At 35.4% G+C, this 20,949-nt stretch overlaps 1 protein-coding gene across 4 annotated transcripts in view; it reads left to right on the top strand.

Annotated features, from left to right (window-relative positions):
- PCDH17 (protocadherin 17) overlaps window positions 1–18,570 on the top strand; it is a 101,095-nt gene extending 82,525 nt beyond the window's left edge. For all 4 annotated transcript variants that reach the window (XM_084768231.1, XM_084768230.1, XM_084768233.1 and 1 more), the window contains one exon: window positions 13,851–18,570. In XM_084768231.1, coding sequence (XP_084624357.1) covers window positions 13,851–14,533 — 683 coding nt within the window. In that variant the 3' untranslated portion in view covers window positions 14,534–18,570. The remainder of the gene's footprint in view (window positions 1–13,850) is intronic.
- The last annotated feature ends 2,379 nt before the right edge of the window (window positions 18,571–20,949 follow it).

Below are 20,949 nucleotides of genomic sequence, written 5' to 3'. Positions count from 1 at the left end.
ATTTGTGTTGCTTAGCTTTTGCCAGAAATTGAGAAAAGGTTGCCTTATATCCTGTGTGGAAATGAATGGAAACTGGAGATAAGATGTAAAGGAAAAAAGCTTGTATGGATAATATTGAAGTGGGAAAAATTATTCTTGTCTCTGACTTGGTGATTTTATGTTAAAATTTTAAATTCAGGTTTGTGTGCATACCCACACACACATGAACAAGCTACATATTTTTTTCATTTTCATAAGGGGGATTAATTTTGGCAAGTTGAAAAGGAAAGTTTTATTTTTTTAAATCTCATGCAAATTAATTGTAAGGATAATATATATGTGTCAAAAATATTCTTAGCTTTCAAAATACAAATTTGCATAGTTTGTTCCCTGTGTTCTTATATACATTTCTTTCTTGATCTGATATTCACTTTCTGTTCAAGTGCATATCGTGTGTTCTAGAAGGTACATATTCAAAGACATACCTATATTTACATGACCACTGATTAATTTGAATTTCCGAGCTGACTGTGACTGAACACTAAGAAACACAAAATTGTGGTTAGGTAGAAGAAACTTTATTTTTATATCTGGATAGTTCTATACTTTTGCCTTTAGTCAAGATCCTTTCCATTCATTTCCATTTGGTATAGGAATTTTATGTTTATAGAGAGTGAATACATAAGTATATGTATGCCTTATACTTAGTAGTATTTACTGAGTGGTAATTATGTCGCAAATTTAAAGTTATCTTAATTTCAAATACTTGTAGTTTGTTGTTGAAAGTATTAAGATAATCAACATAGTGAAGCTTGCAGATATCATCCATTATCTTAAATTATGTAATAAAACCAGCTTAGAGTATAGTTATGGAGGTTTACTAAATATAACTCTTTCCTAACATCTGCATGTTTTTCTCAAGTACGACAAAAGTATCACACATGTGATAATCAGTGATCTAATGTTATAAAATAATAAAATAGAGCACTTTATTGTTAAAATATCTATTATTGTACAAATCAAACATTTATATAGGTATAGTTGGCCAACTGTATTGAAAAGTTTTAAAAAAAATATTTAACCAGTGTCAGGCAAAATAATATCTGAAGAAAAAAGCATCTAAATTGAATATGCACATTTTTCTTGTCATCATTAACTATAAAAATTAGGACCACTATTTATTTAGCATTTATAGGTTCTTAGACATTTGAAGTAATGTAGAGATGATTAAAATATACAGATGGATATGTATCAGTTTCATCAGAAAATACACCTCACTTTATACCAGAAGCTGAGAAATTAGAAATGTAGGTGTTTATAGGGCATGGTGTACCCTCTTCTGGATACCAGGCAACAAGTCTAACACTTCTTCTGTTGTGTAAGCAATGGTATAAGTCGTGCACGTAAAAAAAAAATTTTAAAGCAAAATAATAAATCACTTATTTTTAGGAGGTATGTAAATATATTTATTTTCAACAATAAAATGTTCTTACTCTGTAAACAAAGGAAACTGGGCTGGAAGTTTCTACTTACCAACTACTGTTAACTTGATACCATTTTCCCATTTTCAGTAATACGACAAATACCGAGGTTTGTGGGTTTTTTTGTGCTTATATACATTTTTATAGATATAATAATTTAACACTAAATCAGGTTTACTAGAAAACTAGCACATACAGTAGTTAAAATTATATTCTATTTGTAGGTGGGCCTAGGCAATTTATTCAGGACAATCATAGGCTAAAAGAATATACATACCTACATGTTATAAAATAAGGTATGGATGGATTTTTGTTAAGAGTAGAATACTATTCAGATTTAAGGTTTTATCTTTGAGCAGAAACTTTTGTGATTCCATCATCTGTACTCAGTAGTTTCCATACTCTGTCTTTTGTAATTTTATTTCTAAATTCTTTTTTGGTTTTAGTTAAGAGATTGCTGTAGTGTTTATGACATTGCAAGGGAATTTGTTTAAGGCTGCAGGAAGTATCCGTGGTACTTTCCTAGTGTGCTGCCCCTTGTAATATATGGATATAGAAAATAGAGCAGGGAGTAAGAGATGGAGGAAAGGAGGGAAGGAAGGGACAGCAAGAGAGACAGAGAGAGAGAGACAGAGTCAGACACAGAGGCACAAAGAAAGTGACACTTTTAACGTGTAGGAACTTCCTTTTTTTGTGCCTAAAGCTTTGTGTCAGCCTGATTATGGAACACTTTCGACTCTAAAGGAGTAATTAAGATGTCTTTTTGGTGAATACCAAGGAAATTAAAAACAGGTTAAAAAAATAAGTCCAGTTATTTAAGATCAGTGTGTACAGCAAAATTGATTGCTGTGTTTTAGAAGAAGAATATTTCAAGTACAACATGCTTCAATGAACAAAGAACATCCTAAAGAATTCTCCCTGTGTTTTCTGATTCTTTCGTCTTGGGAGTTTCATGAGCCTTGTGGGACTTCTGCCTCCATTTAGAAGGGTATGTTTCTTTTCACTCGGGGGAAAAAAACAGCTGCATAACAAACCCAATGGTCTCAAAGTCACTCTTTTTTTTCCTGAGACTTCTCTGGCCTCTTCTCTCACTGGGGAGTTACAGGCTTCACTAGGCCCCTCATTGAGATTGCACAAGCAGTGACAATTGCTAAGAGAGGGACGGTTCTTTAATAGAGTTGCCTTCAAGCTATGCAGGGAACTCTAGTGATGCAGCCTCCATGAGTGAGTACCCAGGCTGGGGTGGGACCTCTCAATGTTAGAATGCAAAGCTCACTCGTCTTCCTGTACCTAACTTCAGTAAGCTCATTGGTTCATGAATCTGGAATTGGATGCAAATGTTGGGGTGTGACTCAATTGGTACAGTGGTTACCTAGTATGCACAAGGCTCTGTGTTCAACACCTAATACTGCATAACACCAGGCATGGTGGCCCACATGGGTATCCTCAGCACTCAAGAGACAGAGGCAGAAGGAAGGATCAATGTCATTTTCAGCTACACATCAAGTTTAAGGCAAGCCTGGAATATATAAGACCCTGCCCCCCCCCCCACAACCCGGACCTCTCCAATAAAGAAACATTTCTTTGTTCTGTCAAAAAAAATTCTCCCTGTGAAGTCAAATTGAGTGTTTTTTAAAAAATTAGATTGAGATTACAAGTCTAAAACATAAATATGTTCTCATGTCATTTTGAGTTTGTTTTCCTGGTACTATTTGCTCAGGGGAAATATGTTTCTCTTTAATCATCTCTTCTTTGTTCTGGATGTGGTTGGGTTGATTATCATTTAAATCAAAGGAAGTGCTATCTAAGATAAGGAAGTGTTTAAAACCCCACTGTGGATGACGTCTGATGTGTGGACTGCATTATATATGGGATCATCTTCCTATACTTGCTCTGTGCTTTTGGCCCTTGTTGGGTTTACACAGCAGCCTAGGCCACTGGGACACATACATCTCTTTGCTTTCTGTTTCCTGACCTTTGTTTCTTGGCTTCTTCATGTCTTCAGCTTTTTTTTTTTAATGATTTCAGAATATTAAAGCTGTTACTAGAAAAATGGCTTGTCCTTGCCAGTAAAATCCATTACAAGAAACATTTCAGTATATTTACTCTAGAACATGGAAATTGAATCTATTGATTTTGCTTAAATTTTCATTCTTGGGATGACCCAACCCTGCATGGTAAAACATCTGCTTCCAATAAGCCTTTAGCATATTTACAGGTACTGACAGCAAATGATTTCAGGAAAATATTCCAAGAGCCTAGGAAAGTTTCATGGATCGCTCTTTTCTTGTAGCTCTTTCATTTTTAATATTTCTGATTATATGGCAGTGATAATGATGTTGTCATCTGGCCCATGATAGGTGACTTGTTTTAATGAAGTTAAGCTGAAGTTGTTGAGATTCAAACTTCCCATACGACACTGTGAGGTAATCTTTTGATACTACCCATTTTGGCATTCTCTTGTAAAGATTTCCCTTAAGACAGTGTGTATTCAATTAGAGTGCATATTTCTTATGATTTACACATGTTGCGAGAGTGAACGTGAACATGGAACACAACCATGGAGGGTGCTTCACTTTGCTTCTATATTTGGTTGAGATGAAATACCATTATAGGAACTGCTTCTCCAAAACTATTTTCCCTTATATACTACCTCCTACTTCTAATTTTAAAAATACTCAATTATGTTTTTATTATATATATACACACAGATATATGCATAGTTTAAAAATACTGATGTGAGCAGGACATCTATCCGCTCATTTGGAATTATATCCATCTAATTTAGCAGCTGAAATCTTATCTGTCTCTGTCTATTTTAGAATGTCATTAAAAAAATAAACCAAGCAATTAAAATCTTTCTTAAAAACCCATCCTTTACAAAGCCACATCTCATTGAAAAGTGTTGATTGATTCCTAAATAATAAGCAGAAGAAGATTAGCTTCTATCTCTGACATAACTCTTTTTTAAGAATGCCGAACGTGACATTGATTCTGTTTACTTGTTTCTAGCAATTGAAAACAAAGAAGTGCGAGAAATGAGCTGAACAACAGGATTTAAATTGGTAAATAGATGTACTTCCCCAAAGAAATCAGATACCAGGCATGAGAGAGAGAGACGCTAATAAGACTATCTTGCTTGCTTCTTACAGAGTTTGGCTTAATAGGCATGTTTTTATTGACCTTCCTTACAGGATTACCACTTTGCTAGGAAGATGACTTGAATCTTAAATGTATTCATCCATGTCATCAAAAATAGTGCCATTATCAGAGATGGGGTTAGCTTACAGAGGCAATAAAAGCATACGGAAAGCATCCTCAGGAAAGATAAAGAATAGTAGCATATTTACATAGTCTCTGGTCTGAAGTTCACACTATTATTTAAGTTGCTAGAATTTAAATTTGTCCTTGCAAACTAAACAGCTTTTTGCTAACTATTGCATACCAGAGCATAGGTTTCACACTGCATATAAATTAGTTTCTTTTGGAATCTTCTTAACCCTTTCAAGAACCCACAATTATGAAGACATTAATTTATATGTAGATAGAAGCATTCTGATAGAGTGTGAAATACCAAGGCAGCTAAGTTCAAACAAAGGAAAAACTGGCCCAATTTATACAGCACTGTCACGGGAGACAGGAGAATAAAAGGACACCAAGAAAACCCTAGGGAGAAAAAAAAAAAAGACACATATGCATGCTGAGGTGTGGGCCAAATACCCCCTAATTCCCAGATAATCATAATTCCATAATATAAAATGATACCAAGGTAGTTATTTAAATATAGGTTTTGAATTTAATAGCAGCATTGCTGACTTATTTTTCCATAGGGAAAGTACTCAGACCTACAGATTTGAATGAATAATATTTCCAGACAAGATCTCTTTGTTTTATCATTTAAAATGATTATCTTTAGGCATTGGGATTTTTATACAAGTATGATATTTAACAAGTGGATCTGATATTACTCTAAGCACTGTATATAACATAGTAATAGAGACTCCTATATAAAACTTGTAGATTCTGTACTAGTGTGAAGCTTACACTACAAGCAAATAAACGAATGGTTCTAAATTATATAAAATAATAATTTCTACTGAAAACCACCGATTGTCTTTGGAACCTTGTAAACTTAGCATTTCTTCCTACCACATCCATGTGTTCATATTTGGAAGTATATATTAGATTGTATGCTTTAAAGGCTCACTGAAAAGTGTGCATAGCATCTTCTTCCTCAAACACCATAATCATCTCTCAAGGCAAAGATATTAACCTCAATAAATATTTGCAGACAATGGTGAGCCATGCAAATTATTTGGAAAATCATCATCTGAAACTGAATGTGCTTACTTTGGAAAAACTAGGAGCTTCATTTAACTATTCATGTGAATTTAAGTTATCTATATTTTTGGAAAGCCTTCTGAGATTCATATTCTACCTTATTTGAGGTTATTCTTTATCTTATATGCTCTTCATTTTCTACACTAATCTTTTACTCCTTCCCATACGTGATCATGTATATGAAAGCTAGTTGATGATGATGGGAAATTATGGAAAGATAATAGTTGGTGTAGAAAAAAAGAAGCATTTATCTGATGCACAGTCACAATCTATATTTAATTTATACTGATTTTTGTAACTTAAGACATTAAATCTACCTTTTAAATAGGAGTAGAGTAAAATAGAATTTGACTATCCACGACTTGGGGCCAGAATGACCATACCTGAGAATAGTTTTGGGAACAGTGAATCATGTTCCTGTTAGAGACAGAAGACTTGTGATACAAGCCTTCTGAAATCCATGCTTGTGTAGATATTATTCTCCATTTAGTACACATAAGCATTGTAAATACTGTCTGATATCTTTCCCCTAAGGGCTCGGATAATTCAGGAATCATACAAGAATGATATGCAGTCAAATACTCAACCACCTGTGTACTGTATTGCCTGCTGTACTGAGTCTATGATCTTATTAAGAATATCTCTATTCCATTTTCAGCGGCTAGCTGGCTAATTTCAACAACACAGTTATTTTGTTATATTTTTGTTATTGGTTGGTGATGCAGAATACATTCTTAAACAGATAAAGCCAATCTCTCATAGATCGGTTATTATTTTTGCTTACGCTTCTTTACTTGGAAGACATTCTTCCTAAACTTCATGGCAGCGCTATTTATCCTTTAAAATAAAGATCAATGGCATCTTTTGTATGAATTTCTTCATGATATTATCCATACACCATTCTCCAGATTTCTGTGCCTTGATGTTCAAAATGTAATTTGTTCATGAATGTTTTCTTTACGCAGAATTTAAACCTACTGTGTCCTCTCTTGATATTCAAGCTCTGTGGGGATAAGTGAAAGTTACAGAAACTTGTGAATTTGAAAGTGGTTCATTTGCCATAAACTACTACCTGTTGTAACAACTAGACTCAAAGTAGTTGCTTAGCACATTGGTCACAACAAGTCATTAAGCATGGCCTCTTTAAAGAAATTGAAGAAACACACAACATGCACCACCAGAACCTCACTGTTGGAACACTAGGATTATATTGTTTTCCTTTTGTAAATTCTGGCAGAGTCCTTTTCACAAAGCAAATGTGACCTGTATCAATACAATAATGAGTCTGAAAGCCAGTTCTTCTAATGGTGCCTGTTTGGAAAGAGACAACCCTATTTAGCTGTGCCTTCACTTCCAAGCATCTGCTGCTGCCCCAGGTGATGGTTTTGCCTACTTAACAGGATTGAGGAGGAGGGCCACTAAATCTTAAATGATAAACTCAGAGAAGTGTGCTGTGGGACACAATTGTATTTGTGCTGTAAATTTCCACTGTGTGCCTTAGTATCTCATTGTTCTATATATAAAATACTTCAATACCAAATTTCCTTATATTGTTTTGCAGTTGTTCTATAACATAATTTCATTTCAATTTATCTTAGACTTTTCTTCATCTCTGGGCACTATCTATGCATTATCAATATATATTCAAAAATTGCCACCATGATAGGCATTGTATTATGTCCAAGAGGTCACAAACACTTAAAACCAACCCTGAAGGTAAGCAGGTGCTTTAGATAGCAAGTGCTACTGATCCAAGCAGCTCCAAATACCCAGCTGCAATTGGATTCCCTTGAATGATATAGGTCAGTGGTTTCTGGTGTCTGAATGCAGCCATGGCAGTACATTTAGAAGCACTGTGCAGCGCAGGTGCATGCTGGAGGACTGGTACTTCAATGCTGCCACGGTTTGACTATTTGATGGTATTATAATAACTTCCTCTTCAGAATAGGCTCTCTGCCCATCTAAAGCAGATAGAATGGCTTCCCACAACTAAAATAAAGTCTGGAAGCTGGATTAGTTGTGCAGTCAAATAAAGTACAAGTGCTCCTTTTATATATATTTGTTTTGTGAATTATGTTTCTAAATTCTTAACATGTATGGTTAGTTACTATAAAATGATTAAATTCGTTGTTTCTAATATGAAGGATTCTCCCATTAAATCACTGATATGCGAACAGGTACCTTCTATAAGAAGTATATTGTAATAAGATAACTTACTTCTTGCATTAAAGCTAAAAAGTGAGATGACATCTCACCACCAATCAGCTGTGGTATTTGATTAGTAAACAACATAGTTCCATGTGTTCAAGTAAGAACCAAAGGAAATACAAAGCAGGGAATAAAAGATTGTCTAGCTAAGAAAAGTGATTCATTTTCTCCTATCAGTTTTCCATCCTCGTCCTCTATTTACCTTATATTGAACATTGACCAAACTTATTAAATGGAGTCTAAAATACAGCAAGCCACTTGTGTGAGTCCTTGTCAAGCAAAACCCCTTCATCTAACACAACTATGTTATCAGACTATTATTTTTTTATACGGAGGCAACGTAGTTCTTCTTCACATCCTTCAGAATAATATCAAAAGTGAAATATGTATCTATCCATCAGCAGAAAGGGTGAAACCAGGTTTATTTTTTTTTATCAAGTACTCTACTAAATGGAGGCACACAAGCTAGAACTGGAATTAATTTGTGTGGATATAGATTGTTAAGATCCCAGTTGTCTGAAGTGACTCACAGCATCACTTCAAGCTATAGGGATTTGTAGAATGGCAAAGGAAAGTAAATGAATAATAACATTAGCCAAGAAAGGGGAGAAACACTGCTTATGTTAGAAAAGTGTCATTCACGGGGTGTTGCAAGTCACGCCAACTTATTGAAAGAAAACCTGCTTTATTAGGTTTGCTGAACTGAACTGTGTGTATTCTGACAAGATTCCCAAGTTGGCAGTCAGACTTTTTTCCCTCTGATATGTAAGAACATATTTGGAGAAATTGCAACTTGTTGTGCTCATAGAGAAGCAAGAAAACTCATACGTGTGCACTTATGTGTATGCATTGCAGTCAGAAAGGAGCAGCATCAGGCTAGTGTATGAAGCTCTATGTCCTGATTTGCAGTCAAAGGTCTTGTCAGGATTGGCCTGTAGATGAGAATATGAAGTGGACATTGTGCTTAGAGCCTATAGAATTAATATAAAGAGTACCATGCTGGAAATAGAGATTAATGCCTATTCTACTTTCCTAGGCAACTAATAGGTATTATTACATGCTGGAAAAGGTAAATGGAAATTTTAAAAAAAAAAAGGTAAAATGAGAATGAAAAATGCACTTTCAGTTATAGAGCAATCTGCTTGGTTACAATACTAATTTTGAGATGTTCTGAGAAACACTACCAGTCTCTGCTGTAATAGAACACTATTACTATTTAAAGGTGTTTACAAACAAGAAATAAAAACATCATATTGGTATTCACAAAGCACAGATGAGTTTTATATACCTATCCCTACAGCAACTGCATTGTAGAACTTCCTCACTGACACGCTGATTTATAGACAGGTTTTCAAACATCTGTGTTGCAGATATTATAAATTCATATATATATGTAGATAAAGTGGGGCACTGAACATATTTGTAAACTCTGCCTCTGGAAAATCTCTCTCTCTCTCTCTCTCTCTCTCTCTCTCTCTCTCTCTCTCTCTCTCTCTCTCTGTCTGTCTCTGTCTCTCTGTCTCTGTCTCTCTCTGTTTCTGTCTCTCTGTCTCTCTGTCTCTCTCTCTCTCTCTGTCTCTCTGTCTCTCTCTCTTTCTTTCTCTCTCTCTCTCTCTCTCTCTCTCTCTCTCTCTGTCTCTCTGTCTGTCTCTCTCTCTCTCCTACAAGTGCTGTGTTTTCTCACATACAAGAACATGCAAACTTTGCAGGTAGAAAGTAAATCTGAAACTAAAGGAAGGGAAGTCTTTGATATCCTCTACCACGTCCCTAAGTGGTTACAAGTTAGTTGCCAATATTTTTGCCTTAGGTCTGGTGTCTAGCACTTTGAAGACGATGGAATAGCTTTACACTTGTGATGGTTTTGCCCAAAAGCAAGACAGGAAAGAATAATAAAATATATTTACTCTGAATTGATATTTTAGGCTGGTTATTTAACAGTGTTTATTTATGATGCACACACACACACACAAACACACACACACACACATGCACACACGTGAGAAGCTGGAGAATTGCGTGAGTTTTGCTAAATATCTATAATTGACAAAGTCTCACTCACTTTTTTTTGCAGACCCTTGCTGGCTTCAATTTTTTGACTTGTAGTGTGAATATTCACAATAATTGACAACACCTTTCACTGAGCATAAGAATGACTATGTACGTTTAATGATGTAGTGACATTCTAAGATTAAAATCACAATATAAAAGCTAAATAATGCTGACCTTTTCACTATGACTGCTAAAAGTCCAATTACTTAACTGCATGGTGTTTAATTATAAAACATTGAAGTTAAATATAGTTAAATTGTTGATCTAATCACTGATTTCACATTAATAACAAAGGTGACAACTAAAATGGCACATATTGATTTTTTTTTACATTTCTATCTTTATTAAGTTATTTCATTCTTTTATTTTGAGATAAGATTTGACTATGTTGCCCACAGTGAACTGGCTGTCCTCCTACTTTATCTTCCTGAATGCTGGCTACATGGTACATATGTATATGTACATGTATATTTATTGTATATATATAATGTTTATACACATATGTATATATATATACTCATATATACATATATATGTACATGTATATACATATATATATACATATGTATATACATATATACATATGTGTATATACATTATATATATACAATAAATATACATGTCATGCAGTCCATAGTTCCAATCCAGACAGTCTTGAAATTCAGAATTCTCTTGCCTCACACTTCCAAGTCATAAGGCTATAGACATATACGCACACCACCAGATTTAGCTGAAAAGTAATCCTAATACCAAGAAAAGGATTGAAGCTCTGTGGCTGTCAAGAGGTGTCTCCTTGAATTAGAGACTTATAGTTCAGACTCCATAGCCTCTGTTTGTTATGTTCAGATTTTTTTAAATTCCTCAGTCTCTGTCCCACATATATCTTTGGGGCTCTGCTATCTTTCCTGGAAGAATCACATTCTTTGAAAGGATGACCATATTGTATTGAAGTAAAGATGACAATGAATGGGAATTATTTCTAGGTAATCTCAAATTAGAAGGTAAATTGGATTAGATCAACTCTGTTGTGAGATCTGCTGCTGAGAGCTTCTCTAACTGTATATAACACAAACACCAAATCTATAGCAATACTCTCATCAAAATAATGTGCTCCTCCACACTCTCTAACTTTTGTAATTTTATTATTCTATGTCTCTCTTCTAGTATCCATTCTTTAGAAGACAGAGAGAACAAATTGATTATCTCCTTTATAGCTATAATATTTGTTTGAATATTTCGCATTCTCTTCTTTATTACACACCCTTAGGTTACTTGAGGAGATTTAAAATAGAGGGCATGGATGGTGCATGGGGCCCTTATTCTCCTAGCTGATGTACCCATGTTTTAAATGTATGCCCTTCTAACCAACCTCTTTCTCTTTCTATTCCTCTACCTTCGCCTCTCTCCTTTCCTTACTCCTTTTCAGTCTCTCCTACTTTCTTTTCTTTCTTCCTTCTATTCTCCCTTTTACTGTTCTCTCATTCCTTACTTTCAATTGTTCCAGTTCCTCTGTTTCCCTTTACTTACCTATTCCTCTGTTTATTTATGTTCTTTCAGGAAGGTTCCACTCCTGAATTCTTACTTGAACTTTGGCAGTTATAGTTTGCTTTATGCTCATGGTTTCTGCTGTTTATACAAAAATGCCCTTCGATTTTCCTCACCGTACGTGAACTGCTGGCGTCAAATCACAGTCTAATCACAAGGTGCATGGCTTGTAATGTATCGTAATCAATACTCCAAATTTGCTCCCCTGGATGTGACATCAAGGAGTGTAGTAAAAAGCTGCACATGTGCAGCAGTGGAGCGCAAACAGTCATTTTATGTTGGCAGTTTCAAATTCGGGGTGGATTCACGTTTTCGTAAATCTGCATTAGTCTATCGCTCCGATCTTTAATCCATGTTGAGTTCTTTCAGTGCTGATTATTTAAATAGCTGAAATGGAAATCTGGTCAATATTGAAATATGAAATCATGTTGGCATATTTCAAAAAGAGTGTATTGGTTGTAAATCATTTTAAAATAAAGTGTGTGTCTCTAAAAGATACAAAAGATTAAGGATGGCCATATGATGGCTGTTCAGACCAATCAGACTAATGAAAATATTCATATTGAACCTTCAAGACATTAAAAATAAATTTTAATTTGAGCTCTTATTTAAATACACAGTAAGACTTTCAACAATGTTTTATGGGTCTTCTCTTGTAATTCATGTCGCAATTAACAAGTTTCCAGTCAAAGTCTGTACTGCTCTATTGGGCATAATTCAGACCTCTTCTTAAGAGTCTCGCCTGCTGCACATAATAAATTTAAGAGTGAATACTGCATTTATTCCAAGGAAAATACTTCTTTTAAAAATACCAAATTAAAATAGATGCAAGCAAACTAAGTACATTAAAAAACTCACATGTGTAGCTGATTGTGCTACAAATTATAACAATATTTTGTCTTGTCAAGCAAGGGGCTACTCTGATACTTTATAAAATGTTATCTGTTTCATGGCTCAAATATCTTGTGGTAAAATGTTCATGGGTATATTTGGTTGCTTGATGAGAAAATGTCTATGGGCTTTAAATATAAAATCAAATGTTTCTTATGAATTTGAAAAGTTACTATACAAATTATTTTAAATTTGCTGTTTCCTATGTCAGATGTATTGTTTGTAGACTTCCCTTTCCTTGTAGAGCGCACCATAGGTTTGTAGGGATCATCTCACATCAATTAAAAGGCAAGCCCTAGGGCTCCTAAATGTGTAGGGAATTCTATTCCCATCACACAGAGGTAAATGGTAAATATCCTCCTCTCTTGGTGAAAGTCTCCTATCTAAAATGCATCATTAAACAAAGCGAATCAACCCTTCACACACACACAAAAAAAGGAACAACTGAAAAGACGTAAGTCAAAGATCTGTTGAAAATACTGGGGTCAATAAGAAGTTCAAAGCTACCATCACAGCAAAGGCAGTTTACTTCATTTCCTCATCAGCATCTTTAACATAGCAATCATTAAATATTCTTTATATAGATCTCCATATGACTATTGGCCAAGAAAGTAGTACAAATTCTCACAGAAAACATGATTGTTTAGAGTAAGAGATCATGAAATATTTTTCTGAACTATACTTGTTGAGTATAGTAATTTTCAACTACTTACACCAAAAACAAAACTGAAAGTGAAGGAAATTGATTACAAGATGCACGTGCATATATAACAAAACATGGAAAATGCCCTTTTGACAAGCTTATTCATAATACAGTCTGATAGAAAATTCCATTTGCCACTCGCAGTAGGGAAAAAGTCTACTCTGAAAGGAAACCTTTCATTTCACGACTGTCACCAAAATAAGAATTACAAATAAAATAAGGATAAAATATTTTAGAGCAGCTTACAATGTACTATGGAAGTTTGTGATCCATTCTTTATCGTTTTATTTGATTTTACAAAATGAATCCTGAAGGTTCTTTTTGAAGCTCCATGTCTCCAGGACAGGTTGCATAGAACAAAGGCTAAATTCCGCAGGGGATTTGGTTACACTGATGCAGTATTCCACTGACAATTATTTCTTCCCAGGCTATGGGAATTCGTTAATATCTAGAGAATAGACTTAAATAAAACCATTGTCTCAACCAGCAGGTTTATGCAACCATCCTGAAATGTTTTAATTATTGTTTTCTTTTCCTTTTTAATTAAGAGACCAGAGGTCAAGCAAGCCCACTGAGAGCTGATCACAGCCTCAAGTAGAAACGTCAAGGAAACTCTAATGATTGGATTTGCTGTTTCCTCTTTTGTTTTGCAGAACCGGAAGAGTGCATTAATTGCACAGAAGAATGCCGAGTGCTTGGTCATTCTGATAGGTGTTGGATGCCACAGTTCCCTGCAGCCAATCAGGCTGAAAATGCAGATTACCGCACAAATCTCTTTGTACCCACAGTTGAAGCTAATGTTGAGACTGAGACTTATGAAACTGTGAATCCCACTGGGAAAAAGACTTTTTGTACATTTGGAAAAGACAAGCGAGAGCACACTATTCTCATTGCCAATGTGAAACCTTATTTAAAAGCCAAACGTGCCCTGAGCCCTCTCCTCCAAGAGGTCCCCTCAGCATCTAGCAGCCCAACCAAGGCATGCATTGAGCCTTGCACCTCAACAAAAGGCTCCCTGGATGGCTGTGAAGCAAAGCCTGGGGCCCTAGCTGAAGCAAGCAGCTCCTACCTGCCCACTGACAGTCAGTATCTGTCACCCAGTAAGCAACCAAGAGACCCTTCCTTCATGGCTTCAGATCAGATGGCGAGGGTCTTTGCAGATGTGCATTCAAGAGCCAGCCGGGATTCCAGCGAGATGGGAGCCGTGCTGGAGCAGCTTGATCACCCCAACAGAGATCTGGGCAGAGAGTCCGTGGATGCAGAAGAAGTTGTGAGAGAGATTGATAAGCTCCTGCAGGACTGCCGGGGAAATGACCCAGTGGCTGTGAGAAAGTGAGGGGGAAAAGGCATTGGCATTTTCCTGTCTCTTCTGTTGATTTGAAAATGATCACTCCCAGTGACAACCCATTTTACAGGGATGGAAAAGGATCAATGCTGTTTTAAGGCTTTTAGTGAACATCTGAAGTGCCCACAAGTATGTTCTTTTCACTGCTGTTTCTTTTACAGAAATAACAATGGTTTTTGACCAAACTTATATTAGGACAGAATTAATGATGCTTAAGGAGAAACGAGAAAAGAGAGAGAGAGAGAGAGAAGAAAATGGAGAGAAGAAAATGGAGGATGAGGAGACAAATTACCTTTTGACAATCTGTTAGGAAGGTACGCAGTGTGAGACTTAAAGTATTCCTGATCACTCTAAGACTGTCCTCCGAGATCGATGCTGACTTAACTGTTTACCTATAAACCCCATACAAAGCAGGGTCATATTTGTTATCTGTGGTGGATTACTAGCTTACATCACAGGCTTCTACTGAAAGTCCCTAAAAGACCTTGCAGTAGTCCAAGCTACACCAAACATTAACACATATTTGTGGTAAACATTTCTGTATAAAGTACCTGCCAAGCATATAAACACAAAGACCATTCCATGTCATTAGTCAGAAAGCAAAAAAAAAATTATATAATAATAACAAAACAGAAAAAAAATAAAACAACAAAAACTCTTGGTCATTTGTAAGACACCTCATGTCATATAAAAGTTCAATGTAAAAAGATATAGTCTGTGTTGTCCTGAACACATGTAGACCTATTCACTTCATTAAAGAAAATTCGAAGACGTAAAAATGTCTATTTAGCATTTTAGTGTCCAACAAAGATATAAGCAATGATGAGTTTGATTTACAGTTGAACAATTCTGAAATATAGGTTATAATTAAGTAGTAATACTGAGAGAAAATTAACAAGACTAAAGTGTTTTATTGATTTTTGGACACTAAAATAGCTCAGGAAAGTGAAAAAAGTCTTAGACATAACAAATTACATGATCATTTAAATGTGCAAATGTAAGAAGATTCAATGTGTTTACATCAAATGACATATTTTTATTGATTTATTGCAGATTCCGTGCATATGAGCCAAATTGTTGAGTGTATAAGAGCTATATTGTGTATTTTATTAAATTAATATATAGTTGTGTTGCAAAAATATTTGGGCTTATATTGTAAATGGCAAGTGTTGCCTCGGTAGCTGTCGAACTCTATGAGTTTTGTTTTTTCCTGCTTCCTTTTCCCCATGGAGCCTGGGAAGCAGGGCCTCAGAGCAAAGTCTCTTGTTTAATGTATAGTCTACCAAGTATACAGTACATGATTCTGTTCAAAATGTGTTTGAGTGAGCTGATGGATATAACTGAAAGGTCAGAAAAATACATCTGTCAGTCATAATTCTGTGCAAGTCCTTGTAGAAGCTTTGATTAAAGTCATGCTATATCACAAGAATTACATTTGTACCAATACCTGAAAAATCCTCACCTTGTTTTCAGTAGCATAAAGCTTCTGCCTATGTAGATATCATAACATTGGTTGGTTCTCAAAAGTATCTTCAGTGGTTCAGGTGTGTGTACCCACCATATTCCTAAACATGGCAAATGCTTTGATGCATGTGTAGTACCAGTGCTGGTTTTATGCATTGTGTACTGTGTTTCAAGAGATCTGGGTCTTAACAAAACTTGTTTTCCTTTATCTCAGTGCTCATCTGCCTCTTTTTATTGGTGTTCTTTGAGAACAATACCTGTTACTCCATCATTTGGTTGCACCTTTTCTTGTGTGACATTTAGCAAGTTTCCAACTTACTTCCTTATGAGGCTAAGACAATTCTAATTTCAGGAATGGGGAAAAATAAAATTAGCACTCACAGAAGTAGTAGCAGATGGGGAAATGCCTTGATTGACATTTTCCTTCAGCATTTAAAATTTTTTTGGCATTTAACAGCTTCATGGCAAACAGTTTGAGCCCATACCTTGGAAAATGTGGTGCTGAGTTAAATAAAGGCTGTTTGTGCACTGGAGCAGAAAAAAAAACTGATTATTTGCAAACTGGGAGAGAGAATTCTGTGCCTTCTTTTCTGGCCACCAAACCAGTGTAGAAACAGCATAAATGTCATCAAATCCTTATACTAGAAACAAAAGGAAAAGCAAAACAAACATTGAACTAAATTAAGTTTTATAATTTTAAGAAATCTGCTAGAAATATTTTCATCATTTCAGGAAAGTTTTTAGATTGTACCTCACTCTCGAAACTGCTTTGGGTGTAAGAATGCATGACTTCCATCAGCCTTATTCCCTGGAGAACTGCATTTGGTTCTCGGTTCCAACCTTCCCACAGCTCTACTCTTGCCTCTTATTATCCAAACATGTTTAAATTAGAAAAGAAGGTAACTTTTACATGGGAAACCCAATTGCCACCGTATTTTGGACAATTTATGTATCTACTATGTGTTGTCTCTGTTCGATGATGTTACTTTTACCAGGAGACTACAAGTTGATTTAGCTTGCTAGATAGTTGAAAGTTGATGAGAAACAAATCCTTTTAGTCCTTCCAAGCTCTGCCTCTCTCTCTCTCACTATTCAGATAACCACTTAGTGAAATCTAAAGCAGTGTGCAAATAAATTCAACACAAAGAATAGGTTTATTTTTTAAAACTTCTTAATTCTAAGTAACCAGTTGGTTCAATGTATTGTTATGTGTCTGAAACATTGAAACACCACGCAAGTCTCAGAATTGGTTGTGCCAATATGTGAGGGATTGACTCTAGGCTGTCACCCGTGATTTACTCGTGTTAGATGTTTAATACATGGTCTGGATTGAGTAGTGATTATTTATTTACAAGTTGGTGGTAGTTAAAGTCAGGACTCTGAGCTTTTATAGTTGAGGGCATCTTGCTTTTATTCATCTCCCTGGGACCTGCCTTTATGACAGAACTCTGGTGCTTGGCTTCCAAGGAAGCCTTTGCAATGCCAAAATCATTCCTTTGGGGTAACAATGGCTCTAATGGGCAGTACATAATCAGTGAGAGTTGAAGGGGTTTCTGGAATTTAGAATGCTTTCCCCCTACTATATCACACCACACCACACACACACACACACACACACCACAAGATGAAAAAAGTTTAATTCTTTAGAGGTATTCAAACAGAGAAAACTGTCCACTTCAGGATATTTTAGTAAAAGACTCCAAATAGTGTAAAATGCTTAATTGTGAACCACAAACAAAACATCAGTAATAAAATCTTTTCATCATCGCTTAGTGATGAAACTGTTTCGTTAAAGTTCAAAATAGTAAGAATCAGTGTTAAACTATATCAAAGTAAATGTTGAAGACACATATCTTATGCAATCTCAAAGGTTTTCACATTGTTTCTTTACCCAACAAACTTATCCTTTTTGCAAACAATGCACAATAAAAGGGGTTTGTTCCACCTATTAACTGAATTACTGGGAGAGAAAGTGATTGTTCCTTTCCCTAAATTAACTGAGTTCTTGTAAAACATGATTTTCCCTTTTAAGGATGTTGGCACTGTTCAAATAAAAAAAAAATGGCACCATAAAAAATAGTCATGTAGTAATGAGCAGTATGCTTTATGAGAACCCGGTTAAAAGCTGTTTGTTGTCTAATGGAGTGGAAGTTACTGGGGTCAACAAATAGACCAGGGACTGGCATAATATATGCCTACTCATTATTACCTAATTATATTCTTTTGACAAGAGACAGCATTTATCAGAGCATTAATTCCATGAGAGTTTTGGCTATCAAGATGTGTTGATTTGAAGCATAATTGAATGAGACCTGATTAAAGTCTGACTCTCCTGGCCCCAGTGTTTTTGCAGGTTAGCTATTTCCATTCATCAGCCCCATCACTTCATGAGTTTCTTCGTTGCACCAAGTGATTGGTGATCAATGACGACAGCAAAACAGCATACATTGTATGGATTTATCTCAACGCTATTGTTTAATGGCTGTGTTTCATGTGACCTGTCTGGAAAATGAGGACTCTGAATAAAAAGCTATTACTAATACTAGTGTTGCCTTCCCTTGAATTCATTAACAAAGAAGTGATGCGTTCCTTACTACACACCACAAGGACCCTAACTATAATTATTTGGCAAAAGCAAACATGGTATCACAACTGCCTTTGCTAATTATCTACTTTCCCGTAAAGGGAGATTTTTTAAAAATTATTTAATAAAGAGTCATTAGTTTCCAGCAAAAGTGAACATTCTTTCCAATATTATGGATACATATGCTAGTCAAATAATATGCATGAAGACATGCCCTATGAACTCTTACATGTTGCATTATTTACATTTGGTGTAATAATACTTTGATACAAGATCCCAGAACTATTCAGAGGAGTCACTTCCTAAAATTCCTCACTGTCTCATATGGATGATCGTGGTACCTGTGTGTAAGAGCATTTGCAGGACGTGTATGGTTCTTCATGCTTTTAAAAATTATTAGCCTCTTTCACCATGTCAGCAAGCATTTGGTGGACTCATATCATGTGGTTGCATAACTAGCAAATATGCCCTACAGAGAGTGTATGCAGAATGGTTCCTCGGTTGCAGTGTGGTGGTAAAAACACCTGGACATGTTTTACTCCACCCCGCTCTTCAAAGGCTGCATTTGATCACCCTTGATTTTCTCTGTTACCCAGACATCCTGTGTCCTTGTTAATTCACGACATATGACACCTATTACAATTCACACTCATGTAATATTTTGCATCATAGGCAGTCTTTTTTTATGACGTTATCAATGTGTGTTACATTAATTAGACTTATCAGCACAGTTTAAAATAATTTTACCAGCCCACACATTGATTCATTTATATGTTTGAATTTTTGTTTCATTGAACATTAGCTAGATCTCTGTATCTATAGAAGAATTCTAATGTACAGAGATTCCTTAAGACAATCACAATTCACATGCTGAACCCTCACAATTTGTACCTTGGCAAGACCTATGAACACAGGAATCGACTTGCTTTTTCTAAGAGTAGCTAATATCATTAGCCTAGTCTACAGGCTACTGCTTTAAACTATAAGGGTAGATTAAGGTACTGCTAATTTAGTCATATGAATCATGTGGCATGGTCAAGGGAGACTTTAACCATTTAGCTAAAGAGCCATATCTGGCTATGGGAGATCATGAACACAGCAAAGTCTCAGTACATGTCAATGAAATGTCAAAGTACTAGGAATTACACCATTTAAATATAGCTATGACCAAAAGGTGCAATTGCTCGACAATTCTTAGGAAAATATTAAGAAAATAACTATTAAAACCCACTTATGGTGTCACTATGGCACATAGAAGTATAATACCCATGAATAGATTGCTTTTAAATTCATTAGCTACTTTGAGGATGGCGCCACAAAATGGTGGTTTCTATAGGGTGATTCATCACCCATTAACTTAAAACTTATGTTACTATTTACTTACTTATTTGTTTATTTTATCTTTTGAGCAGGGCATTTTTACCTTGAGAGGAACAATGTTTCATCTCTCATTTTTCATATATGTATTAATTTGTTTCTGAGCTCCATAACCTAATTTTTTAATGAGATATTTAAAGTTTGTGGCTAAAGTCACATGACTTACTAAAATTTTCAATATTTTAAAAAAGAGGTAAAACTCAAATTTTGAACTGTGTTCAATTTTTCATAGTTTGTCATACTTTGTGTAAGTATTTGGCATTTATGGGACTTATATAAAAATTATTCTTACTTCTTTCATGGTTTACTGTGGCCCGTGAACAACAAATACAATAATTGCACAAACCTCATTTGATATGGGTAAATTCTGGCTCTACAACATTTTCTATGTTGCATAGATTTATAGAATTAGGTATTCACATAAAGCTCCAAAGCAAAGCACATCCAAGGACAGCTATCTAGCACAGCTGCACTCACTTAGGGCAGGTATCTAATTTGAGTACCCAGTTCAGATTCTAAAACCTCGCAGTATTGTATGTCTTCTCTAGAATGTCCATTTTATCATCGAAAAACTTCCTTTTTAAAAATATGCAACTAATATGAAATTCCTTTTAATTCTCCTATATCTTTAGTATTATGATATCACCTGCCCTTTTCAGTGAATCATTTGGAAATAGAAAAGTTCTTTCAGCCTCCAAGAAAAAAAATGGATATTGAGAGGTCTCACAAGCACCATGGTTGTCTCGAGCTAAGTGTGGTAGTTAGTTACTGTTATCCAAGTAACGAAAGCTGAAGAATTAGGCTCATGACTTCCAGGCAGTCCTGAAAGAAATGTGTGTGTGTGTGTGTGTGTGTGTGTGTGTGTGTGTGTGTGTGTGTGTGCGTGTGCGTTTGATGGTAGAACATTGAATTGTGTCTGTCTTAATATTATGTTTTTCCTTTCATTTTCGTCTTCCTTTTTTCCAAATCCTATTTTACAAAT

The sequence above is a fragment of the Acomys minous genome (genome assembly GCF_964271855.1).
Source record: "Acomys minous genome assembly, chromosome: 18".
Taxonomy (NCBI): Eukaryota; Metazoa; Chordata; class Mammalia; order Rodentia; family Muridae; genus Acomys; species Acomys minous.
Note: the sequence above shows the minus strand (reverse complement) of the source record. Positions and strands in the feature narration are given on the sequence as shown.